This window comes from Eptesicus fuscus, chromosome 21, assembly GCF_027574615.1.
Source record: "Eptesicus fuscus isolate TK198812 chromosome 21, DD_ASM_mEF_20220401, whole genome shotgun sequence".
NCBI classification, from domain to species: Eukaryota; Metazoa; Chordata; class Mammalia; order Chiroptera; family Vespertilionidae; genus Eptesicus; species Eptesicus fuscus.
In genome coordinates, this window is record NC_072493.1 from 36,582,142 (window position 1) to 36,597,079 (window position 14,938).

The 14,938-nt window shown below is 53.0% G+C and overlaps 1 protein-coding gene across 3 annotated transcripts in view; it reads left to right on the forward strand.

Annotated features, from left to right (window-relative positions):
- PAK4 (p21 (RAC1) activated kinase 4) overlaps positions 1-3,929 on the forward strand; it is a 49,051-nt gene extending 45,122 nt beyond the window's left edge. For all 3 annotated transcript variants that reach the window (XM_028142733.2, XM_028142735.2, XM_028142734.2), the window contains exons 8-10: positions 946-1,071; positions 2,393-2,527; positions 2,959-3,929. In XM_028142733.2, coding sequence (XP_027998534.1) covers positions 946-1,071; positions 2,393-2,527; positions 2,959-3,114 — 417 coding nt within the window. In that variant the 3' untranslated portion in view covers positions 3,115-3,929. The remainder of the gene's footprint in view (positions 1-945; positions 1,072-2,392; positions 2,528-2,958) is intronic.
- The last annotated feature ends 11,009 nt before the right edge of the window (positions 3,930-14,938 follow it).

Consider the following 14,938-nt stretch of genomic DNA (forward strand, 5'->3'; position numbering starts at 1 on the left):
GCGCAGCGTCTTGAGGAGCAGTCAGCTTGGACCTTGTGCAGCAGCCCAGAGTCAGGTCACTGGGGCCCAGGCTGGCGGGGCTCCGCCGTCAGCACGGGACGCTGCACCTGTACTCTTGCCCTGGGCTCAGAAAGGGGCGAACACATTTGGGGGGCTGCCACAGTTCGGCCATGTGCTTCTCCCACCCCTGAGACCGAGCACCTGAGTGGGCCGTGGACCCCAAGCTGCCTCCCGTCTTCTGGACTGAATGAGTTCTGAATCGGGTCTATGGACGAGCCACAGAGTGCCCAGAACCTGCATTTACACTCCAAGAGTGGACTTTCAGTGGGGGGCCCTTGACTATCACCCGATTCTTAGAGATTCGACCTCCCTCCCCCAGGCAAGTTAATCCAGACAACAGAAGTGGCAGTGTGGAGCTAATTTTCTCTGAGAGTCTCAATCTAGGGTCTGTGGACCCCTAAAGACACATCTGTGTCTACAGAAGTGTTGTAGGGACATGTGTGAGCCCCCTAAACTTGTACACACTCTGGGCAGGCTTTCCGGGGTTGAGAGACACACAGACATCCTCAAGAGTCTGGAAGGGGCCTGCAGCTCCAAAAGGGGCGTGCATCCTTGGTTCTGCGGACCTGGTTGTCGCAGAGGCAGGCCAAGTGTGCTCACACTCCAGGAAAGCAGAGGCCCAGGGCGTGAGCTTTGGATCCAGCTCTGGTCTCAGCCCCGGCATCGGCCTGGGTACCCGTAGGACTCGGGCCACTTCCCCCAACAGCCCCAGGGCAGACCCTGTCTGGGAGTCAGATGGTGTGATGTGGAGGCAGTGGCACACCTAAGGGCTTCCTGCCAGAGGTGGAGATCCAGCATGACGGAGGCCAAGGAATTAAACGGGGGGTGTCTGTGCTCACCCTCCCCATGCCAGCGCCTCTGACCTCGTGCCTGCGCCCTGCCCAGGTAAAGCTGTCAGACTTCGGGTTCTGCGCCCAGGTGAGCAAGGAGGTGCCACGGAGGAAGTCACTGGTTGGCACGCCCTACTGGATGGCCCCAGAGCTCATCTCCCGCCTTCCCTACGGGCCAGAGGTAAGCCAGAGGGGGCTAGTTGTTCAGCTGTCAGCACCAGTTCGTGCTGTGAACAGCATGAGTGGTGGGGTTCAGAACAGCCAGAGTGATGGGGTGAAGTGGGTCTCAGTCTGGGGAATGGGTCTCCAGGGATGATTTTGGGAGAAGAGGTAGGCATGCATGCATTCATTCATTCATTCATTCTTGATTGGGCACTAGTTCTGAGCCAGACCCAGTGCTTGGCAGTGAGAACAGAATGCTGAGCAGAAGTGGTCACGGCTTTGATTGACAGCTGGTGCAGAGGCCACAAAGTGGCTGGCTCCTGGCTGGTTGGCCTGAAGATGCTTTTGCAAGCATTTAAAAAAGAGAAGTCTCTCATAGAAGTCCGAATTTCCATTCTCCATCAGAAAACCGAGATGTTTGGTCACACTGAGGCCAAATTCCCACATGGCAACAGTTGGCAGCACGGCAGCTGCTCTGCTGTAGGAAGGGCGGCACCTGCGTCTCGGTCGTAGCCCCCGCCCGGTCCTGTTAGGTACACTGACCTGCGTCACTGCCATCACCTGCCCGGCCCTGAGGCTGTGAATGCCCGAGGCCCTGAGGATTCCTCCACAGCCAGGCAGCAAGGCCTGGCCAGTGCCTGGCCCTGGGACAGACATCCTGGGAAGCACATCTTGGGGGCCTCAGGCTGGAGTGGGGTCACACTGGGAGGGGAGACTGGTGTGAGATTCTGAGGGGACATCTCAATCAGGACAGCCCGTGGGTGACAAACCCTGCTCAAATGGATTTCGCAAAACCTGGAAGCTAAGGGTCCCCAAAATTTTGACAGGTTTCAGGCCTAGCCATCCACATGCTCCCTCCCTTCAGGCCCTGACACTCTCAGTCAGGCGCTCCCCTTGTGACAGCAGAGATGACCCCGACAACTGGGATATGTCTCCCTCCTGTGAACACCATAGGATATTTGGCTTATAGTCTCAGGGTCGACTCTGATTGGTCCAGCTTGTGTCATGTGCCCATTCCTGACCCAGTTACTGTGTCCCAACCAACCTGGTCATGCCCTTGCCTCCCCTTCCCCCCACCTGCCCCTGGCTAAGTGTGAGGAAGGGTGGGGGTCCACCAGAGGAAACCAGTTGTGCTTAGCAAAAAGAAAGGGACAGGCTAGGTGGGCAGAACCCTTCAGGGGGTTCCCTGGGTGAAGAGTGCGTGCGTTTGGCAGGCTGCGTGTCAGAGCAGGGGTTCCGGGTCCGGGCCTCAGGTTGCTGAGAGGCAAAGTCCCTCCCCGGGCTTCCCCCAAGCCCTGGCCCACCCAGCACAAGCCCTGCCGTCCCTTCCTCCGCTGCAGGTGGACATCTGGTCGCTGGGGGTGATGGTGATTGAGATGGTGGACGGGGAGCCCCCCTACTTCAATGAGCCACCCCTCAAAGCCATGAAGATGATTCGGGACAACCTGCCACCCCGACTGAAGAACCTGCACAAGGTGGGCCCTGCCGGCAGGCGGGTGGTAAGGGAGATACACAGCCTGTGGGGTGGCTGGGGTGGCCAGGACTGGGGCCTTGATATCTCCTGGGATGGCATTTACTGGGTGCTGGGCTCTTTGCCCTCATCCCACAGAGGTGCTCACGCTGGCCTGGCTGAAGGCACACAGCACGGTCAGGCCCTGAGAGGGGCCTTCCAGGTCGAGCTATCGGGGGAAGGGGTGCCTCCAGGGCCCCGCTGCTGCCAGCTCCTCACCAAACTTTGAAAATAGGGAGGAAAGGAGTCCGTGGGGCCAAGCTCTAGACACAGGGCACCTCTTTCCTCCCGACCTGGGCAATGGATGTCAGCCATCGGCAGAGAAGAGGCGGCTGAGGCCCCACAGCGAGTGAGCAGTGGAGCTGGCGCTCAGACCCTGCCCTGCCGCCCCCACAGGTGTCGCCGTCCCTGAAGGGCTTCCTGGACCGCCTGCTGGTGCGTGACCCAGCACAGCGGGCCACGGCAGCGGAGCTGCTGAAGCACCCGTTCCTGGCCAAAGCGGGCCCGCCCGCCAGCATCGTGCCCCTCATGCGCCACAACCGCACCAGATGAGGCTCGGTGCCCTGTCCCTGAACCAAAGAGCCCCTTGGGTTACCCTGCCTTGCCGGAGGCCAGTAGGGGGCCGGCCCCTGGTCCTCCTGGCCTGGGAGACACTCCGTATGGCACTGCCTTCGTTACTGGGGCAGTGTGTGGGACCTACTACTGAACTCCAGTTTTGATTTTGTGACTCAAAATACGGGATTTGTGGGAGCGAGTGAGGCTCCCAGATCCTCCACCCTACAGGACAGGCCCTCCCCGTGTTTCCCTGTCCCCAAGGACAGGCAGCTTCCCATCACTGGAACTCTGCAGGGGGGCTGCTAGCGGTGGAAAGAACACTACGAAAGAGGTGTGTGTGTGCGTGTGCGTGTGCGTGTGTGTGCGTGTGCATGTGTGTGTACACATGGGTGTGCACACAGCAGAAGGTTCAGCTCCTCTGTCCTCCAGACTGCGAGTGGGTGTCTCTGACCTTGCCTCACATACAACCCCGTCTCCCCCTGAGCCATGGCGGGGGTCGATCATGAATGTCTGAAGAGTGGCCTTCTCCCTTAGCCCTGCATCTCCTTTCTGTGGTTGGATGGGGAGAGGTCAGGGCTTCCCCCACCCCAGCCTCTGCAGAAAATGACTACTGCACCTGGACAGCCTCTTCTTTTCTAGAAGTCTATTTATATTGTCATTTTATAACACTAGCCCCTGCTCCCAGCGGGGACAGCTGGTCCCTGTCCTGTGGGGGCACCGGGGACAGAACCACTGCGTGAAGAATCAGGTTCCTGTCCCTCGGCGCAGCCCCACCTCCCCTCCCTCAAGTTAGTTTTACAATTAAAACATTTTCTTGATTTGTGTGTGTGTGTGTGTGGAGTGTGTAGAGGCGCCTGGCTGCCCACACTGTCCAGGCGGAGGGACTCGGGGTCAGGAGTGGGCGGGCCTGGCTAACCCAGGGTTCCAGCCCAGCTTAGGGCAAAGGGCTATGTCTGGGGGCGAGTGGGGAGTTCCAGGTCAAAGAGCAGCCGGTAAAGCGCCTACTCACGGGGCAAATGGACACCGCCCACCCCCTTCCTCCGAGCCTGGAAGGCGTCAGTTTACAAGTCCATGTGCCGTGATGACCAGTGTACCAAATCTGCGATTCTGGCAACTTGTTTCAAAGGTTGTCTTGAGCATGTTCAGTGGGTAGGGGTTAATCCGTGCTGAGTTGATGCTAGTACATTGCTCAATGGGCAGATGGGCTTTGGGGCTTGGCTAAGGCGGATGGACCAGGGCTGCCAGCTTCCCAGAGACTCCATCAGTCAAGCTCTTCCCTCCAGGCTGACTCGGGCCTGGGCCTAGGTCCCAACAAGGCGAGAAGGAGTCCAGCTGTTATCGAGTGACAGTGCAGCGTTCTGGACACTGAGCACCCCGGGTCTTTGTGTGTGTCCTCCCCAGCGTGCTGAGAGGTGTTGGGCAGGAGCAGCTTCCTGGGGGCAGCTGGGAGCACGGGAGAGAGCCCCTCTCCATAGCCCTCCGGTATCACTGGCACCAGCAACCCCAGCCTGGTTTGTGGGTGGAAGTGTGTGGTGAGGACAGCGAGATTCCAGCTTGATCCACACTACCACGCTCCTCCACTGCCACGTGACTGTCTCCACAGCACCCCTCTCCACTGGCCCTGACCTCCCCCAAGAATTGGGGTGCTGTTTCTGTGACAGCCTGGCCGAGTCCATGCATGGTCTAGATAAATAATCAGATTTAAACAGCCCAGCACGAGCAGTAATTGCTGTATGTGAAAGTGTCTGGAAAAAATATGCCAAAATTGGCATAAGGAGAAATAACCAAAAAGACCAAAATAACCCCCGACACACTTTTTTTTTAATGCTTTGAGCTTGAATACCTGTGCAAATGAGCTGTGCCAGGGTTTGAAGGATCAGGTAATTCCTACCTTGTACACATTGTTCCAGAAAACAGGAAAAGAGGATAGCTGTCTGAGGCTCTTTTAGGAGCCTCGAATACCCACAATCCCCAAAACAGACACGGGTGGTGAAGAATGAGCGTTGCAGCCGCACTGCGTGCCTGGAGGAGCCACTGTTGGCGGAGATGCCCACTGAGACTCAGCGAGGACATTTGCCCCTTAGGTTGTGGAGGAGGAGCCCACAGCACTCTGCTCTTACTGGGTCTTCAGTCACGTAACTGCCGTTTTAAAGAATGGCTTTGGGGAGCCCCTCCTCCTGCCCCCCTTCCTCCCCAGCTGCCGATGCCCGTGCTGGAGGAGTTCCTGTGGAATCAGTAAGAAACTCCTCTCGTTTCAAACAGGGTTTCATACAGGGGGTCGATTACCAAGGCCCTGGGGAAGCTGGAGGAGCCACGGAGGGGCAGGGACCGTAGTCACTAAAGGCAGGCGCCTCCACTGGGGGGCTAGAGGGACGAAAGGGGTCAGTGGCCCTTCTAAAGTCCACTTGTGTCCCTGCTGCACTGAGCAGAATGGCTGTCCAGCTGCCCACCCTCTGCTCCCACCGGAAGCCTCCTATTGGCAGGACCTGACTGATTCCAGCTGGCCAGGGGCTCGTACAAGGCAGCTCAGGCCTCCAGCCTCCGTGGACAAGGAGGCACTCGGGAGGCCGGTGTGGCGGAGCAGCAGCGTCGTCTGCTCCGCTGGGATGTGGCACAGGGTCCCACTCTGTCCAGATGTTCTGTGCAGACATGGCACTCCACGGGAGTGTTAACTTAGCCACAGCTAAGGTCCAGGAGAGGGAGTGAAGGACATGTGAAGGTTAGACTTACACAAGTCAGACCCGTGGTTCTCAAAGTGTGGTTCTGGACTGGCAGCATCCCCGGAACTTCATGGGAATGCAAGTTTCTGGGCCCCACTCGCCCCAGGCTAATCACACCGTGTGGGACCTGGCTCTCTGTACACGTAACAAACCTGCCAGGGCGTCCTGAGGCCTTCTCAAGTTTGAGAGCCGCTGAGACCTGTGATTGGCCAGTGAGTGTGAGACTCAGCCCTGCCCATTCAGCAGGACCCTCACCTCCTCCTACCTCACGCTCCTCCGCACTGGGACGGTGGCCTCTGCCCTGGTCCAAGCGCACTGCCACCACCAGAAGGGAGCCAGACCACCTGCCTTGAAGGAAGGACCCCTGTGGTTGCACCAGGGCCTCAGTGGCCAGAGCTTAGTCAGGTGACCACACTCAGAGCAATGAGGTTGGGAAATGCAGTCTATTGTGTCTAGCTAAAAATTCTATTACTATAAAATGGTGCTCCTTTACTCCTGCCGGTAGACTATAAAGTTGATAGAGGAAAATATTCAATGGCCTAGAGGCAGAGAAGGATTTAATTTTTTGTTTTAGAGAGGGAAGAGGGAGAGAGAGAAACATTGATGTGAGAGAGAGACATCAGTCAGTTGCCTGCCACTGTTGGTACCCCAACCAGGGATCGAACCCATAACCTGGGCATGTGCCATGACCAGGAAGTGCACAGGATGGCATCCAAGGAACTGAGTCACACCAGCCAGGACTTCTTCAAGAAAACGTAAAAGGAACAAATTATGAAGAAAATGAATTAGGTTATATCAAAAATTTGTTCAAGGAAGGACATGAGCAAATATAATAGGTTCAGAATGGGGGGGAAATATTTGCAAAGTGTAACACCTGATAAGATTTTTGTTAGCAAGGAAAGAATAACCCTAGTAGAAAAATGGTCAAAGGATATAAACAGGTAACTTACGGAAGAAAAACCCCAAAAGGCCAACAGGAGTGCACAGGTGCTCACACTCATTAGTAATCATAGACATTCAACTCCCATCACTAAGCTGACCCTTGAACAACACGGGTTCGAACTGCATGGATTCCCTCATGTGGACTTTTTCTCATAAATACCTCTACTGCTTTCGATCCCCCGTTGAGAGTCTGAGGCTATGGAGAGCTATGTCTTTTTACATAGGGAACCTGAGCATCTGTGGATTTTGGTATTTTCTGGGGGTCCTGGAACCAATTCCCTATATATACTAAGGGACAAGTTAAGTTTCAGGGAAGTCAAAAGTTATACATGGGTTTTAAACTTAAGGAGTAAGGGGGTTGACACCCCTAAGCCCCACATTGTTCAAGGGTTAACTGTGTTGCACATTAGTATTTCCCAGTATTTCAGCTCCTGACTGACTGACCAAAGAAATCTCGCTTGGGACCATGTAGGGGCGAGCCTGAGGATGTTCACTGCAGCAGGGTTGATGGAGCTGGAGGCAGCCTGGGTGTCCACCCCAGTGAGTGAGTGGTACACCAAGGGGTGCAGCCGGCAGGAGCCAGGGACCACGTATGCCCGTGGAGGGTGGGAGCCAAACCAGTTATGGAAAAGTAAAATTAAGAGCCACTGCTGGTGGGAATGCAGACTGGTGCAGCCACTGTGGAGAACAGTATGGAGTTTCCTCATAAAACTAAAAATGGAACTCCCATTTGACCCAGTGACCCCACTTCTAGGATTATATCCCAAGAAACTAGAAACACGAATCAGAAAGGATATATGCACCCCTATGTTCATAGCAGCACAATTCACCATAGCTAAGATTTGGAAACAGCCTAAGTGCCCATCAGCAGATGAGTGGATTAAAAAACTGTGGTACATCTACACAATAGAATACTAAGCTGCTGTAAAAAAGAAGGAATTCTTACCATTTGCAACAGAATGGATGGAACTGGAGAGCATTACGCTAAGTGAAATAAGCCAGGCAGAGAAAGATAAATATCACATGATCTCACTCATTTATGGAATATAATGAAGAACATAAACTGATGAACAAAAACAGATCCAGAGACAGAGAAACATCGATTAGAACATCAAACCTTAAGGAAGGTAGGGGAGGGTGGGGGTAAGGGGGAGAGATCAACCAAAGGACTTGTATACATGCATATAAGCCTAACCAATGGACACAGACAACAGGGGGGTAAGGGGATGAATGGGGGGCGGGGTTTGGGGGGTAATGGAATAAGGACACATATGTAATACCTTAATCAATAAGGAAATTTTAAAAAAAGAGCTATATTATCAGGCCAGGTGTATGAATTACAAATTGTGGACATAAAACAGTCATTTTGCAAGACCAAAAAAGAGACTCATTTACATATTATAATGGCTCCCAATGGGAAGCAAGGGAGGAGGATAAAGGTGAAGAATAAATAAACGAGATGGATCTTAGAGGCGGAAAGGCCTCAAAGGCCATGCTGAAGATCTGTTCTATAAGCAAGGACAACCCCATTAGTGGGGACTGGGGACTGAGGACTGGTATTTAAAATGGAAATTACCCAGGTGATTCTAACATGCAGCCAGGATTCAGAATGAGAAGATGGCGGTTTGTTACTGTTGACCTCAAACCTCATGCCTACCTCTTGCCAACACCTCACAACTGATTGAGAAGGGCCCAGGGAACATTTCACACCTTCCTCCATTTCACAGATGTGGAGACTGAGGTCCCCAGAGGGGAAGGGCCTGCCCAGGTGACAGTGCTTTGGAGGGCCACACCTGACCTCATATATATAATTGATTTCAGAGAGGAAGGGAGAGGGAGAGAGAGAAACATCAATGATGAGAGAGAATCACTGATTGGCTGTCTCCTGCATGCCCCCCACTGGGGATCAAACCTACAACCCAGGCATATACCCTGACTGGGAATCAAACTGAGACCTTCTGGTTATAGGTCGATGCTCAACCACTGAGCCACACTGGCCGGACCAGGCCTGAACTCTTGCGTCCCTCATTGGCTTTCTGTGCCAGGCCTTGTGCTGGGTGGTGAGGCTGCCGTCGAGAGCAGGACAGATGTGGTCCAGGAGGCTCGAGCTCTGATGCCCCGAGGGCCAGGCAGGGGAGAGCCAGCAGGGAAGTAGCCACACACATGCCTTTTAGTTGTTGTAGTTTTATATTTTTATTGATTTCAGAGAGGAAGGGAGAGAGATAGAAACATCAGCAATGAGAGAGAATCATTGATCAGCTGCCTCCTGCACACCCACAGGGGACTGAGTCCGCAACCCAGGCATGTGCCCTTGACCGGAATCGAACCTGCGACTCATCAGTCTCTAGGCCGACACTCTATCCACTGAGCCAAATTGGCAAGGGCCACACATGCCTTTTGAAAAGGGTTGTCACTACTCAGGCCACTGTGGCCTTGTGAGAATTTGGCCCCACCATGCTAAAGGTTCTGATTTTTCTCCAGAAATCCTCATGTTCATGGAAAAGCTCTAGAATCTTAAAGATAGGCGACTCACTCAAAACATTTCACAATGTTGTATGGACCAAGCAAAATCAAGATGATAGCTAATATCCATCAATATCTTACTATGGCCCTGGCCGAGTTGCTTAGTTGGTTTGAGTGTCGTCCCCATACCCCAAAGTTTCGGGTTTCCCTCAGGGCACAGACGAGAAACAACCAATGAATCCATAAATAAGTGGAACAACAAAGCAATGCTTCTCTCTCTCTAAAATCAGTAACTAAAGCCCTGGCTGGCGTGGCTCGGTTGAGCGGCGTCCCATGCTCCAAAAGGTTGCTGGTTCGATTCCCAGTCAGGGCACGTGCCCAGGTTGCAGGTTCCAGCCCCAGTAGGGGACGTGCAGGAAACAGCCGATGGATGTTTCTCTCATTGATGTTTCTTCCTCTCCCTCTCCCATCTTCTCTCTCTAAAGTTAATAAAGACATATTTTTAAAAATGAAAAAATTTCTTATTGAGCTCCTAATGGTTTGACCTCACTTAACCTGTAGTGAGTTGAATGCCACTCCCCTGCCTCCATCCCACCCCCCACCCCCACCCCCATCCCACCACGGAAAGACATGTCCCTACAGAACCTGTTAATGTGCCCTTATTTGGAAAAAGGGTCTTTGTAGATGCGATTCAGTTAAGGATCTTGAGATGAGATCGTTTTGGTTTGTCTGGGTGGGACCTAAATCCAGTGACATTTGGCCCAGAGGAGAAGGCCGTGTGAAGAGCGGAGAGTGGAGGGATGAGGCCCGAGCCACCCCCACACACCACCACACACTGATTTCAGGCTCTGGCCTCCCGAACTGGGACAGAATACCAAGTTCGTGGTGATTTCTTAGGCAGCCACGGGAAACTAACAGAACCCTCCCAGCAGCCCTCAGAGGAAGCACCTTCCTCGCCCCACTTTACAGCTAGAAGACTGAGGACAGAGGCACGAAGCCACCAGCCAGGTCACACCGCAAGAAAGGGGTAGAGGCTGAGTTTGAACCCAGGCACTGAGCCTGGGGGTCTCTCCACGAGATCCTCACGCCACAGCCTCCCGAAGAATGGGGCAGGGACCCCCTCCACTTCCGGCCTGAGGGACCACAGGTCAACCTCCGTCTTCCTGGGTGATCAGTCAACTCAGCCAGGGCCAGACCCCAAAGGGGGGACTCTGGAGGAAAGATGGTTGTCCCGGAGAAAGCCTGGGGCGGAGAGCTGTTTGGGCTGGGGGATGAGATGAAGCAGCAAATAGAGTCCTGGCCGCCGGTTTGGGGGGGTGGGGACAGCTCAGAGCCTTTTCCTGGAAGACTAGAGGCATCCATAGAAGTCTGGGGCCTCCAGGGTTAAACAAAATTAACCTCCCTTTCTTCCTCCCTATCTTCCCAATTCCTTTATCTCTGACTTCCTCTCTCTCTCTCTCTCTCTCTTGTTCTTATTTAGCATTTGAACAGGTAACCTTAGCACGTGGCACAAAATTCCAAAGGGGAAGTTGCGAAGTCCACCTCCTTCCCTATTGCAGCCTCTCCACCCCTCCCCAGAGGCAGCCGCCGGTACACGCTTCTGGTATCTCCTTCCAGAAAAGCATGCGCGTACCAGGACACACCCACAGGCATATACAGACACGCGTCCCACTGTACACAGCTCAGCAGGACGCCTTGTGTGCCTGGCTTTTTTCTGCCTAACATTGTATCTTGGTGGTTGGTCCCGGCTGTTCCATAAGAAGCGACCTGTTAATGAAGCATATGAAACATGATTTATTAATATCATGATTTACTGAATGTCCCTGTCGATGGCCATTCAGGAAGTTGGCAGTGCTCCACTGTTCCCACCAATGCCACTGCAGAGACCTGCACGGACTTCATCTGTGACACGGGGGCATACTTCTCCGTGTGCCACGCCTTGCCTCCTCCCCAGCCGCTACCGGACTCCCACCTGCCCCCAGTCCCAGGGAATGCTTCCTGGGTATTTCTGACCTCCGGATCCTTCCCTGGCTCTGGTCAACCCCACCCCAAGGACTGTAAGTCTCTCTCTCTTTCTGTCTCTATGCTTCCGCCTCTCTAGATCTCTCTACCTCTTCTCTCTTTTTATCTTTGTCTCTCTCCCTCCCACCCTCCTTCTCTCCCTTTCTCTCTGTCCCTTCTTATTCCTTCCTTCTACCCCCACTCATCCCTGCCTCTCTGCTGCCCCCTGCAGGGTGAAGCTGGCTCCCAGCACAGCTGCTCCCCACCCCTGTGGTTTATATTGAAGGAGGCAACACCCAACCCAGCCCACATTTCTCCCACCCTCAAGCCCCCTCCTGACCTGGCTGGGCTTTCCCATCCCCCACCGTCCCGGCTTCTCTAAGCCCCTGTGCCTGCTCTCCAGGACACCCTCCCCCCCCCCCCCCCGTATTCTCTATTAGGGGGATGAGGCCGTGGGACAAACTGACACTCCCAGGGGGGACACTGGCTTTGAAGCAGGAATGGTGAGAGCTAGACTTGGGTGCGATGGATGTGGTTCCTTGGCTGGACAGAGCCTTGGACTCCTGCCGGGGGCCGGGCCTGCTTGCACTCCCTGTCAGCAACGAGAGCAACCAGTCTGTGTCATCTCTGAGCTGGGGACAAATAATAAACAAACCCACCCAGGCCCTACCCTGGTGAGTCTGGCATTCTCATGAGGTGACAGTTCATGACCAAGGGAGCATAATCATATACTTAAGATATTTACAAATCATACTAAGTTCATGAAAGAAAGAGCAGGGTGTGGCCATAGGGAATAACAGGGGAAGGCCCAGATTGCTGTTGACAAACCAACAGGGAACAATTACCAAGATACATTGTTAGGTAGGAAAAAAGCCAGAAGGATGTGTGTGCGGTGAAGAGGTGACGTTTCAATGGAGATGGAAGCAGCCGTGGAAGCATGGCCTGTGAAGCCTTGGAGGCAGATGCGGCAGCGTGTGCAAAGGCCCTGAGGTGGAGGGAATTTGTAGGTCAAGGACCAGCAAAACGATGGGACACCGTGAGTGAGGGGGAGAGTGGCACTGTTTTATAGCTGAGAAACTGAGGCTTGAAAAAGGAAGTCCTTTGCCCAAGGACACACAAGGTTTGAAATGGAACTCGCAATATCTCTGAGGTATGCCTGTATTGCTTCGATTACCTCATTCAGCTCCACATTTTTGTCTCAGCCCTGACCCTGTCTCACCTCCAGCCTCGAACATCAGCCACCCCTGGTACCACCCTTTGGATGCCCAGGACCTAACACATGTGCAATGGAATGCTCGATTTCCTGCACCGCCCCATCTGTTCTGGCCTCTGTCTTCCCCTCTCTGCTAATGGTGCCACCTTTCGCCTATTGCGCAAACCTTCAAGGCCGATCAAGCCTTTCCTCTGTCTTCAGACAAGATCCTGAATCTGTCCTCTGCCAGCCACTCTCTGGTCCCACCATGGTCCTGCCCACCCTTATCTCCCTCCGTGCTGTCTCCCTGCCCTCACTCAGCCAGAGATAGGCTATATCTACTCATTCCCCAGCTGCACCTTCCCCATAGTTCCCTTAGAAATTAGTACCCTTAGAAAAATCCCCGGGTGAGGATTAACAACAACAACAAAAGACTGAACATCTCATCACCCCAGGACAGTGGTCGGCAAACTGCGGCTCGCGAGCCACATGCGGCTCTTTGTCCCCTTGAGTGTGGCTCTTCCACAAAATACCATGGCCTGGGTGAGTCTATTTTGAAGAAGTGGCGTTAGAAGAAGTTTAAGTTTAAAAAATTTGGCTCTCAAAAGAAATTTCAATCGTTGTACTGTTGATATTTGGCTCTGTTGACTAATGAGTTTGCCGACCACTGCCCCAGGAAGTCCACTCCCATATGTCTTTGCAGTTCATCCCCAGCTCAGGCTACCCTCGACCGGCTCTTTTTTATTCCAGACTAGAGGTCCGGGGCACGAAATTCGTGCATGGGTAGGGCGGGGCCTTCCGGCTGCTGGCCAGGGCCTTCCTTCATTCCACACCAGCCCCTGGTGGTCAGCGTACGTCATAGCGAGCGATCGAACTCCCGGTCTCACAGTCAAACTCCTGAGGGGACAATTTGCATATTAGGTTTTTTCTTTCTTTTTTTATATATTTTATTGATTTTTTACAGAGAGGAAGGGAGAGGGATAGAGAGTTAGAAACATCGATCAGCTGCCTCCTGCACACCCCCCACTGGGGATGTGCCTGCAACCAAGGTACATGCCCTTGACCGGAATGGAACCTGGGACCCTTCAGTCTGCAGGCCGAAGCTCTATCCACTGAGCCAAACTGGTTTTGGCATCATATTAGGCTTTGATATATGCAGATTACTGTTGTCTTTTCCAGAATGAGATATAAATGGAATTACACCGGCCGTGCTCATTTTTTGCCTGGCCTTTGTCACTCTTCGTGATGATTTTAGTTTCACCCGTGTGGTTGCATGTTTTGATAGCTCAGACTTTTTTCTCACTTAGAGTAGTCCATGGTGTGAATGGAGGTCACCTACATTATCCATTCACCTGTTGATGGACACATACTGCTCTGATTTGAAGCTATAGTTGACTCTTGAATAACATGGGGGTGAGGGGTGTGCCCTCCCCCTGCACAGTAAAGATCCACATATAACCTTTTGTTGTTGTTGTTAATCCTCACCCAAAGATATTTTTCCCATTGATTTTTAAAGACAGTGGAAGGGAGGGGGAGAGAGAGAGAGAGAGAGAGAGAGAGAGAGAGAGAGAGAGAGAGAATCATTGATGAGAGAGACACATTGATTGGTTGCCTCCTGCACATGCCCCAATGGGAGCGGGGAATCGAGCCTGCAGCTGAGGTAGGTGCCCTTGGCCAGAATCAAACTTGCCACCCTTCAGTCCTTGGGCCAACGCTCTAACCACTGAGCTAGGGCTCCACATATAACCTTTGACTCCCCCAAAACTGAACTGCTTATAACCTACTGTTGACCAGATAACCTATGGTATTACTGGTAACATAAGTAGTCAATTAACACATATTTTGTATGTAATATGTATTATCCTATATAATAAAAGCATAATATGCTAAGTGACCAATTGGTCGACCATTCAGTTGACCGCTCAACCAGTCACTATGACATGCACTGACCACCAAAGGGCAGATGCTCTGACCAGTAGGTTAGCTTGCTGCTGGGGTCCGGCCGATAGGGACTGGGCGAGAGGGACGGACACATCCTAGAGCCCTCCTGCAGCCCCTCCCCAGCCTGCCAGCCCCCATCGGCCCCATCGGGACTGGGCGAGATGGCTGCTGATCAGCCCCGATCGCTGGCCAGGCTGAGGGACCCCACCTGTGCACGAAATAGTGCACCAGGCCTCTAGTGTACTATATTCTTACACTAAAGTAAGCTAGAGAAAAGACAATGTTATGAAGAAAATTATAAGGAAGAACAAATACATTTCCAGTATTGGTTGAAAAAAAACTGCCTATCAGTGGACCCACATAATTCAAACCCCATGTTCAAGGGTCAACTGTGTTTTTAGAAAGTGTTGGGTGCAGGTCTTTGTGGGGACATGGCCTTTCATTTGAGGCTAAATCCTAGGAGTGGGATCTGGTTATAGGGTGGGAGGATAATCAGTTTTAAAAGAAATTGTAAAATTGTTTCCCAAGTGACCGCACCATCACTCATGTTTTTTAATGTTTC